The following is a 14,053-nucleotide window of genomic DNA, read 5'->3' on the forward strand; positions in this document are numbered from 1 at the left end:
AGTATTAACGTTTTCAAAAACGGTTATTTCACTTAAGTAATATTGATTATTAGCTGAAACTGGCTTAGAAACAATACTTTTACCGGGGTTATTGTATTGTCCCCTCCCCCACAGTAATTTCATCATCGCCGCAGTCGTGAGAAAGTGGCAAAATGGCCGAAATGATATACGATACAGTGCGTGTTTGAGAGTTTTTTCTCGGATTTCTCTGTGGTATTTCGCCCAAAGCCTTCTTGCAAACACGTGTTGTTGAAGACCGGCCCGGGGATGTAGTTTTGTTGCACTTTTTCGAAGTTGCACGGAACATTTCTGCAATCATGTCTTCCGGAGAGAAGGCAGCGAAAAGCAAGGCCAAAGCGCCGTCAAAAACAAAATCCTCGAAAGGTATGACTCGGCAAATGATGTTTTTATCTTCTTTGTTTCGCAAATGAAAACCTGTTTCGTTCTGTGCAGGCCTTAATATGTTTCCGTCCAGTTTGAAGGCATTATTCCGCCTTGTTATTAAATATTGCTTTGAGAGAATTGCCAGGCATCACTTTTGAACCATGGATGCGCCCATTTTAAGTGTCAAACTGATTTGTCTTTTCCATTGTTCTTCTTTATAAATGGTGCAAGGTTCTTGATGTGATTATCTATTTAACACTTCGTTATTTTGTTTTCACCGTTCGCTGTGTTTAGGAAAGGAAGTTTCGTTGAACGATCAGCGATTTCGTGGAGAAGGCGTCAAGTTCAAATGCAAGGTTTGTACTATCATCAATCTTTCTGCATTTCTGATCTTTATTTGATTTTTATCCCAATGTGTAAAGTTAATCCGCTTTTACGCAGATGTTTTTGCAGAAAAAAGTAGGGTATTTTTGGAAGTATCTTCTGTAAGGATATTTAGTGTAACAGCAAATAAATTTAAACCAAACAATGATAATTATGTAAACACCACGGACCGCATGCTGGCGGGTGATGTACATTTCAAAGGCGTATGATAAAAGTTGTCAAAGAGTTGTTCTTTGTGTTCTTTTAAGATTGTCGGCTCTGCGGATGTAAGCAGCGCAAGAGGAGATTCCATGTGTGCTGAAGCAATAAAAAAATTAAAGGTAAATCAAAAATGTACTTTAAAAGACTATTTCATAGGAAAACAACGAGATAATTAAGCTCAGGCTTTAATATATAACTTATTTACTAACCATTTGATAAGGTGTTTGATAACAAATTAGTCTATCGTCTGCCTGTGAGTTCTCTCAATAAACAGACTAAACAGTGCTAAAGTTCGTTTTCTTGTGTTTTTAGCCCGGTCAGTGTTTGAAGGAACTCATTCATAATTTCTGCTACAAGAATGGTGCCTCCTCAGTTTATGACTATGCAGGAAAAGTAGGCCTTATTAAGGGCGATGTTTGAAATTTTGGGGTGGAGGACCACGCATTTTCAGAGATAAGCAACAATAATTCTAAGAAGCTGTAAAATACATGACAATTACTTCATTTTGCTCCAAAATTGAAGGTTGGTTATTTCTTGAAAATGTGTGGTTACCCCTAATTTTCTTTTTGGATTCCAATAACAACCATTGCATTTAACCATTTAAAGATCTGCTTTTTCCACATAGTCATAAACTGATCAAAAATGTCTTTGTTTTAGTAGTCACCATCCTTAAGAAACCTGAGATTCTTGGACCTTCTCGAGATGGGCACAATGTATGCACAGTACGTAGCAAGAGGAGACACTCTCCTTAACACAAAAACACTGACACGTGATTGCAGAACCACCACTATTCAATTTCTGGGTTAGCAATGGTTGCTTTAAATGGTGATGGTCCTGTATTTCCTTCAGTCTGCTTTGAAGAAGCCAACTTCAGAATAAAAGTAGCTGGTCACAGACTAAAGAATTCCCATGCCTATTGTTTTTTAGACATTTTTCAATCTGATTAGTTGATCATCATAAACATTTTCTCTCAATGGTGAACTCGCTATGTTTCCCCCTACTGAATTACAGTCAAAATATAGATTACTGACATTATTTGCATTTAGAAGGAGTTGATTGTATCAAATGATCCTGAATTAAATTTTCTCTTTTGGTGCTCAAAACCAGGTGCAAGCACTTAAACTGCATAAAGAGAGTGGTGAGCACAAGCAGAAGATTGTGATGTACATCACTTTGAAGGGTATCAGGATAGTGGATGAGAAAACACAGGTAGGTGTCACAGTTTACCACCTTTGGAAATGTTGTATTGGTAATTATATGATAATTTGCTACCCATAGAAAGGTAAAGGTAAAGTCGCACAAGAGGCTAAGTGGCCCACACGGCCGGAGCTTAGCCCGGTTTCTGTAGCATGAAGTAATAATAATAATATTGGTAATTACATGATAATTTGCTAGCCATACTTTGCTACCCTTTCGATCGGACGGTCGGAGGATCTGAGGGTTGTTGGTTTGAGGCCAGGTTGGCCTCCTCATTGCTGTGTTATTTCCTTAAACAAGAAACTTTGCTCCACATTGTCTCTCTTCACCCAGGTGTATAAATGGGTGCTGGCGACATACTGCTGGGGGTAACCCTGCGATGGACTAGCATCCCATGCAGGGGTAGTACTCCCCCCTGCATGGGATGCTAGTCCATCGGGATGCTAGTCCAAGGGAAACAGTGTAACGCGATCTTCGTGACTCAAACTATTCCATTAGCAAGGATAGTTTTATAAATCTGCGAAGCCTACAGTTGGAATAAATGAATCAGTCAAAGCATCACGCATAAATGCCAGTATAGGCATCTTGTTTAGCTTATTTCCTGGCTGTTTCATGTTGTTATAGTTTAGCGGAGCAAGGTTTGTGCAGTTTTATTAAAGTCATGGATTCAGAGATTACTATATTTTCATCTAATTTGGTTGTTCCTATCCTGGCACCAAGAGTTTTGCTTGGGGTTTCCCATTTGCCCTCTAAATTGCAATGAGAGATCTGAGGACCAGCAAGTTTAAGGACGGTGCCTACTATTGTTACTGCGCATACGTTCTGCGCATCTCGTGATACTCAGGTTTCCAATGGGTGGTGGCTACTAATACAGGGATATTTTTGCGCGGTTTAAAACTATTCGGGGAAAGCAGAACTTAGAAAGTGCTTTTGGTATCCAAAAAGAAAATTGGGGGTAGCCATGCATTTTTCAGAGATAATGAAGCTTCAATTTGGAAAAAAACGCCATACATTGCTTTGTATTTTACTGCTTTTCAGAATAATTGTTGCTTAATTATCTCCAAAAAATGCGTGGTTACCCCCAATTTTCTTTTTGGTTTTCCATAGCCCGTGCTACGAACTGCTTTTCCCGCATAGTCATTAACCGCGCAAAAATACTTCGGTATTAGTAGGCACCGTCCTTAATTTGTTTGTCTGGTAATAACATAATGATGATGATGATGATGATGATGGTGATGATAATAATAAATTGAGGCAGCGTGGCTGGACCATCAGGATGTCGGACTTGCAATCCAGATATCTCGGGTTCAAGTCTCGCTCTGGCTGTTGGCTGGAGTTGTTTTCAGTTGCCAGGTTGGTGCCCTGTGCCACTGGGTTCCTGTTAATTGGCATCATGCACAGGATTATAACAATTTTTAATGGTGGTTTTAACAGTAAGAGTACTAAAATATTGATGTTTCACTAAAGCTGAATTTTTGGAAATGATGCAATAGATGTGATATCCCATAAATATCTCACAAAAGTAACACACCTTATCACTCTGGCTACTGTATCTTTTGTGATTTAATTTTTTCTTTGAGCATCGAGACTTCTCATATTAAGTGGCATATATTTGTTGTTGCAGAAAGTACAACATGAGCATCCCATCAATAAGATATCATTCATAACTCATGACCCAGAAGACAAGAGAACGTTTGGTTATATCTGCAGCCAGCCATGCACCACTGGACATAAACTGTATGCAATTAAATCTGATAAACCTGTGAGTACAGTGATTCTGTCCTTGTTACCAGCCACTTTAACTTACCATTGTATTTTTGTTGTGCTTAACCATTTAAGCCCTAACAATGATCAGCATCAAATTTCTCCTTGTAATATGACCCCTGAGGTCATGAGAATTAAGGATGTGATCACCCAAGGTGAATTTTCTTGATATTTTAATAATTTTCCCCAGTATTTTTATAAAAAAGTATGAGGACAAGATAGGAGAATTTTATCTTTGACATCAGGCGTTAAAGGGTCAATTATTATTTCTGTGTAGTTGGTAGACATGGATCCAGATTTTTTACAATAAATAGATATTTTTAGAATAAAAGAAAATTCCGAGTAGCAGACTGGAAAACCTAGGAATGGCCTATGGCTTAGTTGCTTGTAAACCAGACTTAAGAGCTTACGCTGATGAGAGATTTGCTCAATTCATTTGATTGGTTCAAAGTTTCCCTTTAACTTAACATGTTTAGACTGATGGGGTGGAGAGGGGGGGGGGGGGAGGGGGTGCACAATGGTTATATCAAAATTATCTGGCAAATGCTTCCAAAATGGGTTAAAGGGTGGGTGGGGTGGGAGTACTGAATCAAGGTTTCACAGTTGTATGAAAATGTAGAGCTGTAGATTGCGTACATGTACAAGTTTGATTTATGTTTGGTACAAAATGATTCCACAGGCTGGAGCTGTTACTGGCGCTCTGTATGAACTTTTCCAAATTGTGTTTAAAATGCGGCAAGAAGCTGGATTAGCAAAGAAGGTTCAAAATTCATCGCAAGTGCAAAATTCACCAAAGGTGTCAAATGGTAAGGAATGAAATTAAATTTTTATAAGGCATAGCATTAATTTTGATAGTCTTTCTAGCATTTAAACTTATTATACATCTCAACTTTTGTCGGCCCTTGCAATGTAAATTTGTTGCAATTCACTTTTGGTGCAAGGATTTTTTTTAATATTATTGTTGTGGATAATAAATGACTTAAATAGTATAAATCTACTAGCTATAGCATTCTATCACGAATGCTGTTCTCTTATTGGCTACGTTACTCACTGTCTATTCTCTTATAGATAGTAAGTAGATTTATCTGCGCATGGTGTGACCTATTTATATCATTATTCAATAAAAACGTGAACCTGTCTTGTTGTTAAAGTTTTGAGCGACTACTAGATTTATACTAAAACAATTATTAGATTATTCGCTCACGATTTCTATGTGTGATAATTGATTCGGGCTTTGCCCTCATCAACTATCATGCAATAGAAATTTCGAACTCATAATCTAATTATTAAATAGAAAGTTACTTAAAATGTCAGGACCACAGGCATGATGTATAAAAATAAAAATAATAATAACGATGATGACGATAACAATGTAATGTGCAGACTTTCATAAAAATGATCGGTTGTGCAGAAGTTTTAAAGTATTACTCCCATCAAACAACTGGGCAATTATCTTTTTATTCTTTCTTTTCCTATTTTCAGGTCCAAGTCAAGATAGTCCTCAGAATTCTGATGGAATTTATGAGGTTTGCTTTCAGGTTTTCTTTGCTTTCCATCCTGATCATGTTTTGACCTTTAATACTTTTTAATATTGTTTTTGCTTTTAGGTGCCGTATAAAAATGAAAATAACAAGCAAGCCAAACGCAGCCCTCAACTTGATCATGAGTATGCTGAACCAATGAAACCATCAACAAAAAAGGATCCACATTACAAAGTAAGACTTTAAAAAAACCATCAAATAATAGATGAAAGACCATCACAGTTATGAATGCAACTTAAGGACAGTGCCTCCTAATATCAAAGTATTTTTGCGCGGTTTGTGACTTTGCAGGAAAAGCAGTTCTTAGCAAGCTTTTGAAATCTAACAAGAAAATTGGGGGTAACCACTCAGTTTTTAGATATAATTAAGCAACAATTATTCTAAACAACAGTAACATACAAAGCAATGTATGAGTTTTTTTTTTCCAAATTGAAGCCTTATTATCTCTGAAAAATGGTGGTTACCCCCAATTTTCTTTTTGGATACCAAGAGCACTTGCTAAGTTCTGCTTTCTCCGCATAGTTTTAAAGGATGCAAAAATGTCCCTCTATTAGTAGGCACAACCCATAGGAAACACTAGTATCTCGAGATGCGCAGAATGTAACACGCAGTGATAAAAGTAGGCACCGTCCTTAAGCAGTTGCGAAAAGAAAGTTCTGACAAAAATTCAGGGTTCAACAGAGTTCGAACCCATGGCAGGGGTCTGGGTCAATGAATCCCCTGGAGGACACCCTGAATATTTTCAGGTTTTCATCTGCAGTTTATACATATGAATTTTGATATATTTCACATCATTAAAAAAATATATATCAGATTTGAAGTTTTAGTATTTTTATGTTGCCTGTAAATTTTGTTAGATTAGTGTTATATCAGGGTTCCATTTAATCTGGATGCTCCTGTATGAATATTGATTTAAAATTAAAACAAATATAAATAAACTGCAAACTCTTGCAGAGTATTATCTCCTTTTTGTTTGGTTTCATCGCAGTTTAGTTTAAGAAGGAACTGTTCATGGAGTTCTTTTTACACAGTCACTGTTTCGACAATATTTGGCATTCTTAAAATAACCGAACCTGTTAAAAGCTACTGTTATGTCATCAAAATCTGTTGTCCCATTAATGTTTATTTTCTGTTAGGTTCCAGCTGTTCCACCACTGCCCGCTATACCAACATCAGAAAAAACAGATAGCAACAGAGAAGAGGCTACTACAAATGACAAGCCAGCATCTGATGCCTCTAGGTCATCGCCACTTCTAAGCCCATTAAAGTCCTTTGACAAAGTATGTTGTTAAAAGCATTTAAAACTGTCCATCTTATCTCTTTGACTTTGTTAGAATGGGGGCTGGCAAAAAGGACAAGGGTGGAGAAGGGGGTGGGGGGAGGGGTGCTTGACTTTCCCCTTCTCTGTATCATTTTTTCCTGCCGCTTTGCACTTTTTGCAGTCCAAATTATTACTCAATTAATTGTGAAAGTGTTAATAACATTATAATGTTTTCAGCACCTTGGTAAATTAAGGTAAGATTTCACAGTGACTAATCCTGTTTCCTGCCCCTCTTATTTTGCCTCCCATACACTTCCCATCTAAGTCCTCTGATCCCTCCTGGGTTCACTTACCTCTCACCCTACCCTCTTGTCCCCTCCTAATGCACACACATTAATTTTCCCTAGTTTAAGTTCATTGCTGATTCTCAATTTGCTCAGAAAATTTTCAACTCATCTCCTTTTTTATACCAGGTTTCCTCCAAATTCAAAGGCCAATTTACATATAAGATGGAGACCAAAATGCATGAACACCTTTAAGTGGTGGGGTCTTCCTATGTAGTAAATGTCTTGAATTAATTTTGTGTTTATTGTGCAAATGCATTTATGCTGATATTTTGTTCTCTCCTTACAGGAGACAGATCCAGTGTCGCAGGCATCCATTCCTGATTCGCCATTCCCAGCTTGTGACAGCAGTAGTGCTGACATGGCATTCTTTAGTCCTTCAGTGTTTGACACAGCACCCAGCGATTCAGGAATGACAGATACAGTGTCTGTAGCATCATCTGCTGATATTTCCATGTTCAGAAGCGATTCAGTCTCATCTGGGTCATCTGAAACTCGCAGCAGACACTCCCGAAGTAACTCTTTACTTAATCAAACCCCCACCACTGAAGGAGTCCAACCAGGGTTTGCTACTACGTTTGATGATGCAACTAATGTAGGGCCTTCCTTGGCTATAGAAACTGAAGGCTCAGGTAAGATGCCACAAAATGAAGGCCAAGGAAATTTCTCAGTTGTATTTCCATCTCTACGGGGTGAGGAAGAGCCAGAAGAAAAAGAAAAAGCAGAGGTTCCTGCAGAGACAGCTGGCAGCAATTCTGACCCATTTGCTTCATCTGCAGGTTTGTCTGACCCTTTTGCATCGTCTGCAAATGTGAATGAAAGAACTCAGCCTGTAACTGGTCAAGGCTTCTTTACGGAGTCCTTTGCTGCATTTGATTCTGCATTTGGTGACTTTGATGGAAAGAACAGCAATGGAGACAATCAGGCAAAAGACAATTTGTCCACAAATGATCCCTTCGCCTCTTCAGATGCTGGCCTAGAAGAACACAATGCTTCCGAAAATGTCAAGGGTTTCACTTCAGACACCAGTTTTGAGGCAGCGTTTTCTTCAGAGAAGTTTACCCCATCACAATTTAACACTGATGTCACACAGGATGACAATCACAGTGGTACAGATGAGCAATCAGTTGAGGAGAAAAGCAAGCCTGCTGAAAACTCTTCCGTGAGTTTCTCATGGGATAATGCATTTGGAGAGACAGAAAATGCCTCACAACCAGTCACAACACAGAATGCTGCTGCATCAGAGCCTGTACAGTTTTCTTGGACGGAAAGTTTCGCTTCAGATGATGTTGATGTCACAGGCAAAGCTGCAGGTCCAAGTGCTTCAGCAGCAGTTTCCTGGGATGCTGCTTTTGGAGCCGCACCAGCAGCAAATGAAGAATCTTCAGATCAGAATACTTTCTCATGGGATGATGCCTTTGGTGGTAACACTGCAGATAGCGTTAACTCACAGTTTGACTCATCACCTTTTAGTGATGTCTTCACATCGCCACCAACAGTGGAGTCTTCCAGTGACAAGCCTGGTGTGGCAGACTTTGATGCTCAACCAGCACCGCAGCCTACAGTACCTGATAATCCTTCTGTATTTGATGATTCGGCTTTTATGACTTCATCATCTTCAGAGATTGCAGAAAGTGCTGCAGATAGTACAGAAACTAACGAGCATCCTGCCCCAGCTAAAGATCCGTTTGATGAGTTTAAGATAAGCTTTCCTTCACCAGCACTTCAACCTGACATAATTACCCCAGGGGAAACTGGTGACGGCTCGAAATCAGAAAGTAACGCTGCTGGTGTGGAACTTTCTGCTACTAAGGAAAATGAGTCAAATGAAGTGCATTATGAGAATGTAAAAGACATGTTTGATCTTAAAGAAACAGATAAAACCTTAAATCAAGCAAAGGATCATGAGTTAGAGTCCAATGATATTGAAGAAGAGCAAATGAAGGAGGAGCGACCATCAGAGCTGCAAATTCAAGAATCAAAGTTTTCATTATCAGAAAGGCCTGTTTCACCGACCGCCCCTCCCCCTCTGCCACCACGCCCTGTTGTTTCTGCCCCTCCCCTTCCAGCCAGGCCATCAAGTTCTACCAGTAGCTCAACAGGCTCACCTGGAAGGTCCCCCATGACACCTCAGTTATCTACAGAGTCACTGCACCAAGGGAAGAAGGGGAGTGCAAAGAAAACCCCTCCCCCACCCCCACCAAGGGTTGATTTAAACGAAATATCACAAGATGTTTCTTCAAGTGAGAAGGAAGCTTTTCCAGACCCATTTGGTTCAGATTTGTTTGGAAATCAGTTTGGAAACAGCAATGGCGTAGGTGAAGTTGGAAATTCTGACTGGACGGCAACATGGCCAAGTGCACCTGAACTTCCACTCAAGGAGAAAACTAAAGACATGTCAGATCCATTCAGTGACAGTTTTTTCACGGACTTTCACTTCCCTCAGAAAACTGTAAATGATAATTTGGATCCCTTTGCAACAGCGAATCCAAGCACTGAACCATTTGCAGCGGCGTTTGGAAATGAGGATTTGTTTCCGCCATTTACTCCAGCCAAGAATGGTGTTTCATTTGGTGGAGATCCATTTCAAAATGACTTATCGGATTCCTTCTCAGCTTTTCCAACAGATGATCCTTTTAGCGACATTAGTGACCCATTTGCCGACAAAGGAATTCTGAGCGATGACCCATTTAATGACAGTTCAACTAAACCACATGCGGGTGAATCTTTGACTTTAAATGAGGTTTGTTTATAATTTGCTCTTTTTTTAAGTACCAAGTTAGGCTTAAAATGTGTCAAGTTTTTTTGAAAAGTCATTAAGTCAGCCTGTAACTAAATCCTGAAAATGATTTGCACCACAGGAAACTATTTAATGAAATAAGAATATAGTTTGATCAAGTGCATGTCACAGCTGTGGAGTAAACAAAATTAAATTAACTGTCTTCTGTGAATATTATGTAAAAATAGTTTCAAGATAAATAAATAAATAAAATAAAATAAATCAAATTTGTTTAACGGGGGTGATAGTTAACAGTCTGTTACGACTGACAAACCTGTGGTCCTCGGATTCCAGATCGAATTGGAATTTGGAAATGTTGGTTTTTGTGGAGGGAGGAAAACTGGAGAACCCGGAGAAAAATCCTCGGAGCAGGGACGAGAACCAACAACAAACTCAACCCACATATGACGTAGATACTACAGAAAACTTCCATAAGAATCCCAGCCATGGCTCGAGACTTTGAGCAGCCAATTAGCCACAAACTGGTAAAAATTCAGTTTTGGCTAGTAGGTTTTGTGCTGTCATTAGCCATTTTGGCTAGTAAAAATTGGAGTGCTGGACAGAAAGCAACTGATTTTTTCACCACCATTTTATCCAAAGTTATGTCTAATTACAAGAAGTTCAAAATGTCCTTTGCTATTTTCTTGTGTAAATATGCCCCTTTTCGAAAAACCAAAAAAAATCTCTGAAGTCAACTCACTAGATCATCATGAGCCAGCATCTAACATGAGTCCTGCATCTATGTGAGAATTTGTAATACTACAGAGTGTGTGCACGGCGGCCATGTTGGAGGACCAAAACAATATAATGGTTTTTCTTTGGGAAATATATTCTATTTTTATGCAAATATCTTCTATTGTTTTAGTCCTCCAACATGGCCGCCGTGCACACACTCTACAGGAGAAGTTAGATTTTGATCACTGTTAAGTTTTTAATTTTTGTTACAACTGTTTTACAGAGCCTGGTTGCATCAGATGAAGCCGACTCTTTTGCATGAGTCAGTCAACTCAAGGTGTCAGTCAAGGTGTGTTAAACATAACAGAAGTGTCCAGGCGTCCAAAAAATTAAAAAAAAGAAACGTTCCCATATGGAAGAACAGCTTAGGAGCTTTCATTTGGAGTGGTTGTACTTTAGGATTTCATCCACAGACTCAAAAATTTGAACCACCTTGTACAGCATAATAAACAGCACCACAGGAATGTACTGCCCAGTAGCTTTCATTTGAATGGTTGTACTTAAGGATTTCGTCCACAGACTCAAAAATTTGAACCACCTTGTACAGCATAATAAACAGCCCCACAGGAAAGTACTGCTCAGTAGCTTTCATTTGAATGGTCACACTTTAAGATTTCATCCACAGACTCAAAAGTTAGAACCACCTTGCACAGGGTAATAAACAGCACCACAGGAAAGTACTGCTCGGTAGCTTTCATTTGAATGGTCACACTTCAGGATTTCATCCACAGACTCAAAAGTTAGAACCACCTTGTACAGCGTAATAAACAGCACCACAGGAAAGTACTGCTCAGTAGCTTTCATTTGAATGGTCACACTTTAGGATTTCATCCACAGGCACAAAAGTAAGAACCACCTTGTACAGCATAATAAACAACACCACAGGAAAGTACTGCTCAGTAGCTTTCATTTGAATGGTCACACTTTAGGATTTCATCCACAGACACAAAAGTTAGAGCCACTTTGTACAGCATAATAAACAGCACCACAGGAAAGTACTGCTCAGTAGCTTTCATTTGAATGGTCACACTTTAGGATTTCATCCACAGACTCAAAAGTTAGAACCACCTTGTACAGGGTAATAAACAGCACCACAGGAAAGTACTGCTCGGTAGCTTTCATTTGAATGGTCACACTTCAGGATTTCATCCACAGACTCAAACGTTTGAACCACCTTGTACAGCGTAATAAACAGTACCACAGGAAAGTACTGCTCAGTAGCTTTCATTTGAATGGTCACACTTTAGGATTTCATCCGCAGACTCAAACGTTTGAACCACCTTGTACAGCGTAATAAACAGCACCACAGGAAAGTACTGCTCAGTAGCTTTCATTTGAATGGTCACACTTTAGGATTTTATCCAGACTCAAAACTATTCAGGACCATTCTGTACAATTTATCAGTTTAAATTGTTATAATGCAGATGCAAAGTTGCCACAGTGTTACAGGACTCAAGATTTGACTTGTTCTCAAAAGGGTTTTTAGTACTAGCTTGTACACAGTAAATCATGCAAGGACAAAAATTTCAGATCAGGCATTATACGTTCTCCAAAGGTTCAAATTATTATGGTATGTCTATGATAATAAATGAGTTCACTAGCTATAAACCAAAGTGCACACTTCGGTGAAAGTTCAAAATCTGTATGCATTTTCTTTGGGCTGTTCTCTCCTGTGTCTGTAATCCCTATTTTAAAAATAAAGCATTATCTCTGAGAACTAACAATGAATTCTTACTTCTCAGGAACAAGTCATGGCTTCAGAAGAAGATGCTGTTCACCACATCATATTAAATAAATTTGAGGTCATTTAAGAATTTTTTCAGCGACCAATCGTTGGGTCAGTTCATTTATTAAAGTTCATCCAGTTGGTTAAAATTATTACAATCATAAACTATTGCTAGTTCCCATGTATCATCTCTATACTGAGTTAATATGCTGGTGGCTTTTGGGTTGGAAAGACTGTCATGGAACATATCACAGAAGTTGCAAATGATTCCGCAAAATACAGCCAATCCCATCCCCTAAAATATTTCCACTGTACAAACATAGTCCACCTGAAATCTCTCTATCAAGCGCAATGAAGTCTCTTAATGTACCAACAAATACTAGTTGGGTGGCATCAACATTTTATTCCCCCCCCCCCCCCCCTCCCTTGCCTTCAGAAATTCCAAACTGCCCAAGCCCCCCGCCCCTCCAGACTGCCCAGCCTAAAGAACCCCCCATGCCTTTGGAATTCCAGTCCAAAGGACCCCCATCCCCTGCGGAATTTCCAGATGCCACCCATGGTATGGTACAAATGTTTTCTGGAATCACCCATTGCGAGAAGTAGGATTTCCAGACCACTTTAGCCATGCCATAACTATATGATTTTAGCAAATCAATAAAAAATGTAAAAAGCTAAGTATATAATTAAAATTAATGTAAAGAGCTCTAAACTGCAGAAAATAATTTCAACTGAAATGCAGTTGTAAATACCTATTAAGTAGGTCAATTATTGCATGATTATATTTTAAAAAGTAGCAAGTTTTATGGTGCAAGTCTCAAAGTTACAAATCCCTTTCCCTGCTGTGCTATAGCCAGTTGTAATTTTTGTGTGTATGTATCAGTACCAGAAATAAACGATTATACATAGTAGAATATAATTTTGAAACTATGGTGGTCCCAGCTTTTACTAGCCTGCAAACGCAGACCTATTTCCGGCTGTCTCTTCTCTCTCCTCTCTCTTGGGGGAGAGAAGCGACAGCCGGAAAAACGTCTGCGTTCGCAGGCCAAGCTTTTAGTGGAGACTTGTCTAGAGGTAGCCTTCAATGCAGGCATGTTATTTTGGTTGAGTGCAATGGCCGCCATCTTGAATGTTAAAAGCTGAGGAAGATTTGGGAGAGTAGAAAGTGCGACCAACGGGGTGGGCATTCAACATGGTGGCTACAACTTAATAACTAACCGAGATTCTGGCTCTTGCACACCACCTGAAAATGCCTGCATTGCGCGCTAGTGTAGAGGTATCATTAAAAACTGGAAAGTTAATAGTTCTTTGCTTTAAATAAAATGTTGTTTGTATTGTAAGCATCCATGCAATTCAATAGTTATGTTTTAAAATATTGAAGAGTTTAACTGTTAACAAGTAGTGCTTTTTTGGAAGATTTGCAACATTTCAGCAAACATCCTCTTTCAAGTTTATATTTCTCCCATCCCCATACCCTTAGGCTTAGGTCACCTTGTGATCAGTCCCAATCTAATTAACTGCAAGCACAATTATCACATCACTATATCAATAATTGCAGATTGCATACAGATCAGTAAGGATATGCAGTCAGCTGCAATTTTTACCCTGTACCTGACGGTTTTGTAAGGCTTCAAAAATAAGTTGGACTTATGTGAATAAAGACTAGCACTAATGCCGTTTGCTTCATTGATCCTTTTTGCAACTGGAATAATTTTTCAAGCCATGTTGCTTCATTAATTG

The 14,053-nt window shown here is 38.9% G+C and overlaps 1 protein-coding gene across 2 annotated transcripts; it reads left to right on the forward strand.

The window, feature by feature from the left end:
* The first annotated feature begins 115 nt into the window (after window positions 1-115).
* Window positions 116-13,989, forward strand: LOC146468606 (uncharacterized). Of its 2 annotated transcripts, none has more exons than XM_085124287.1 (12): window positions 116-384; window positions 679-740; window positions 1,017-1,088; window positions 2,077-2,178; window positions 3,791-3,928; window positions 4,610-4,736; window positions 5,413-5,456; window positions 5,538-5,645; window positions 6,608-6,751; window positions 7,366-9,819; window positions 10,814-10,879; window positions 12,333-13,989. In XM_085124287.1, the coding sequence occupies exons 1-11, from the start codon at window positions 318-320 to the stop codon at window positions 10,850-10,852; spliced, it is 3,357 nt and encodes a 1,118-aa protein (XP_084980413.1). In that variant the 5' UTR covers window positions 116-317; the 3' UTR covers window positions 10,853-10,879; window positions 12,333-13,989. The 2 variants fall into 2 exon arrangements, with proteins under 2 accessions (XP_084980413.1, XP_084980414.1); XM_085124288.1 differs by having other exon boundaries at window positions 10,814-10,867.
* The last annotated feature ends 64 nt before the right edge of the window (window positions 13,990-14,053 follow it).

Source organism: Pavona decussata, unplaced genomic scaffold (genome assembly GCF_977016875.1).
Source record: "Pavona decussata unplaced genomic scaffold, jaPavDecu1.1 SCAFFOLD_130, whole genome shotgun sequence".
Lineage (NCBI taxonomy): Eukaryota > Metazoa > Cnidaria > Anthozoa > Scleractinia > Agariciidae > Pavona > Pavona decussata.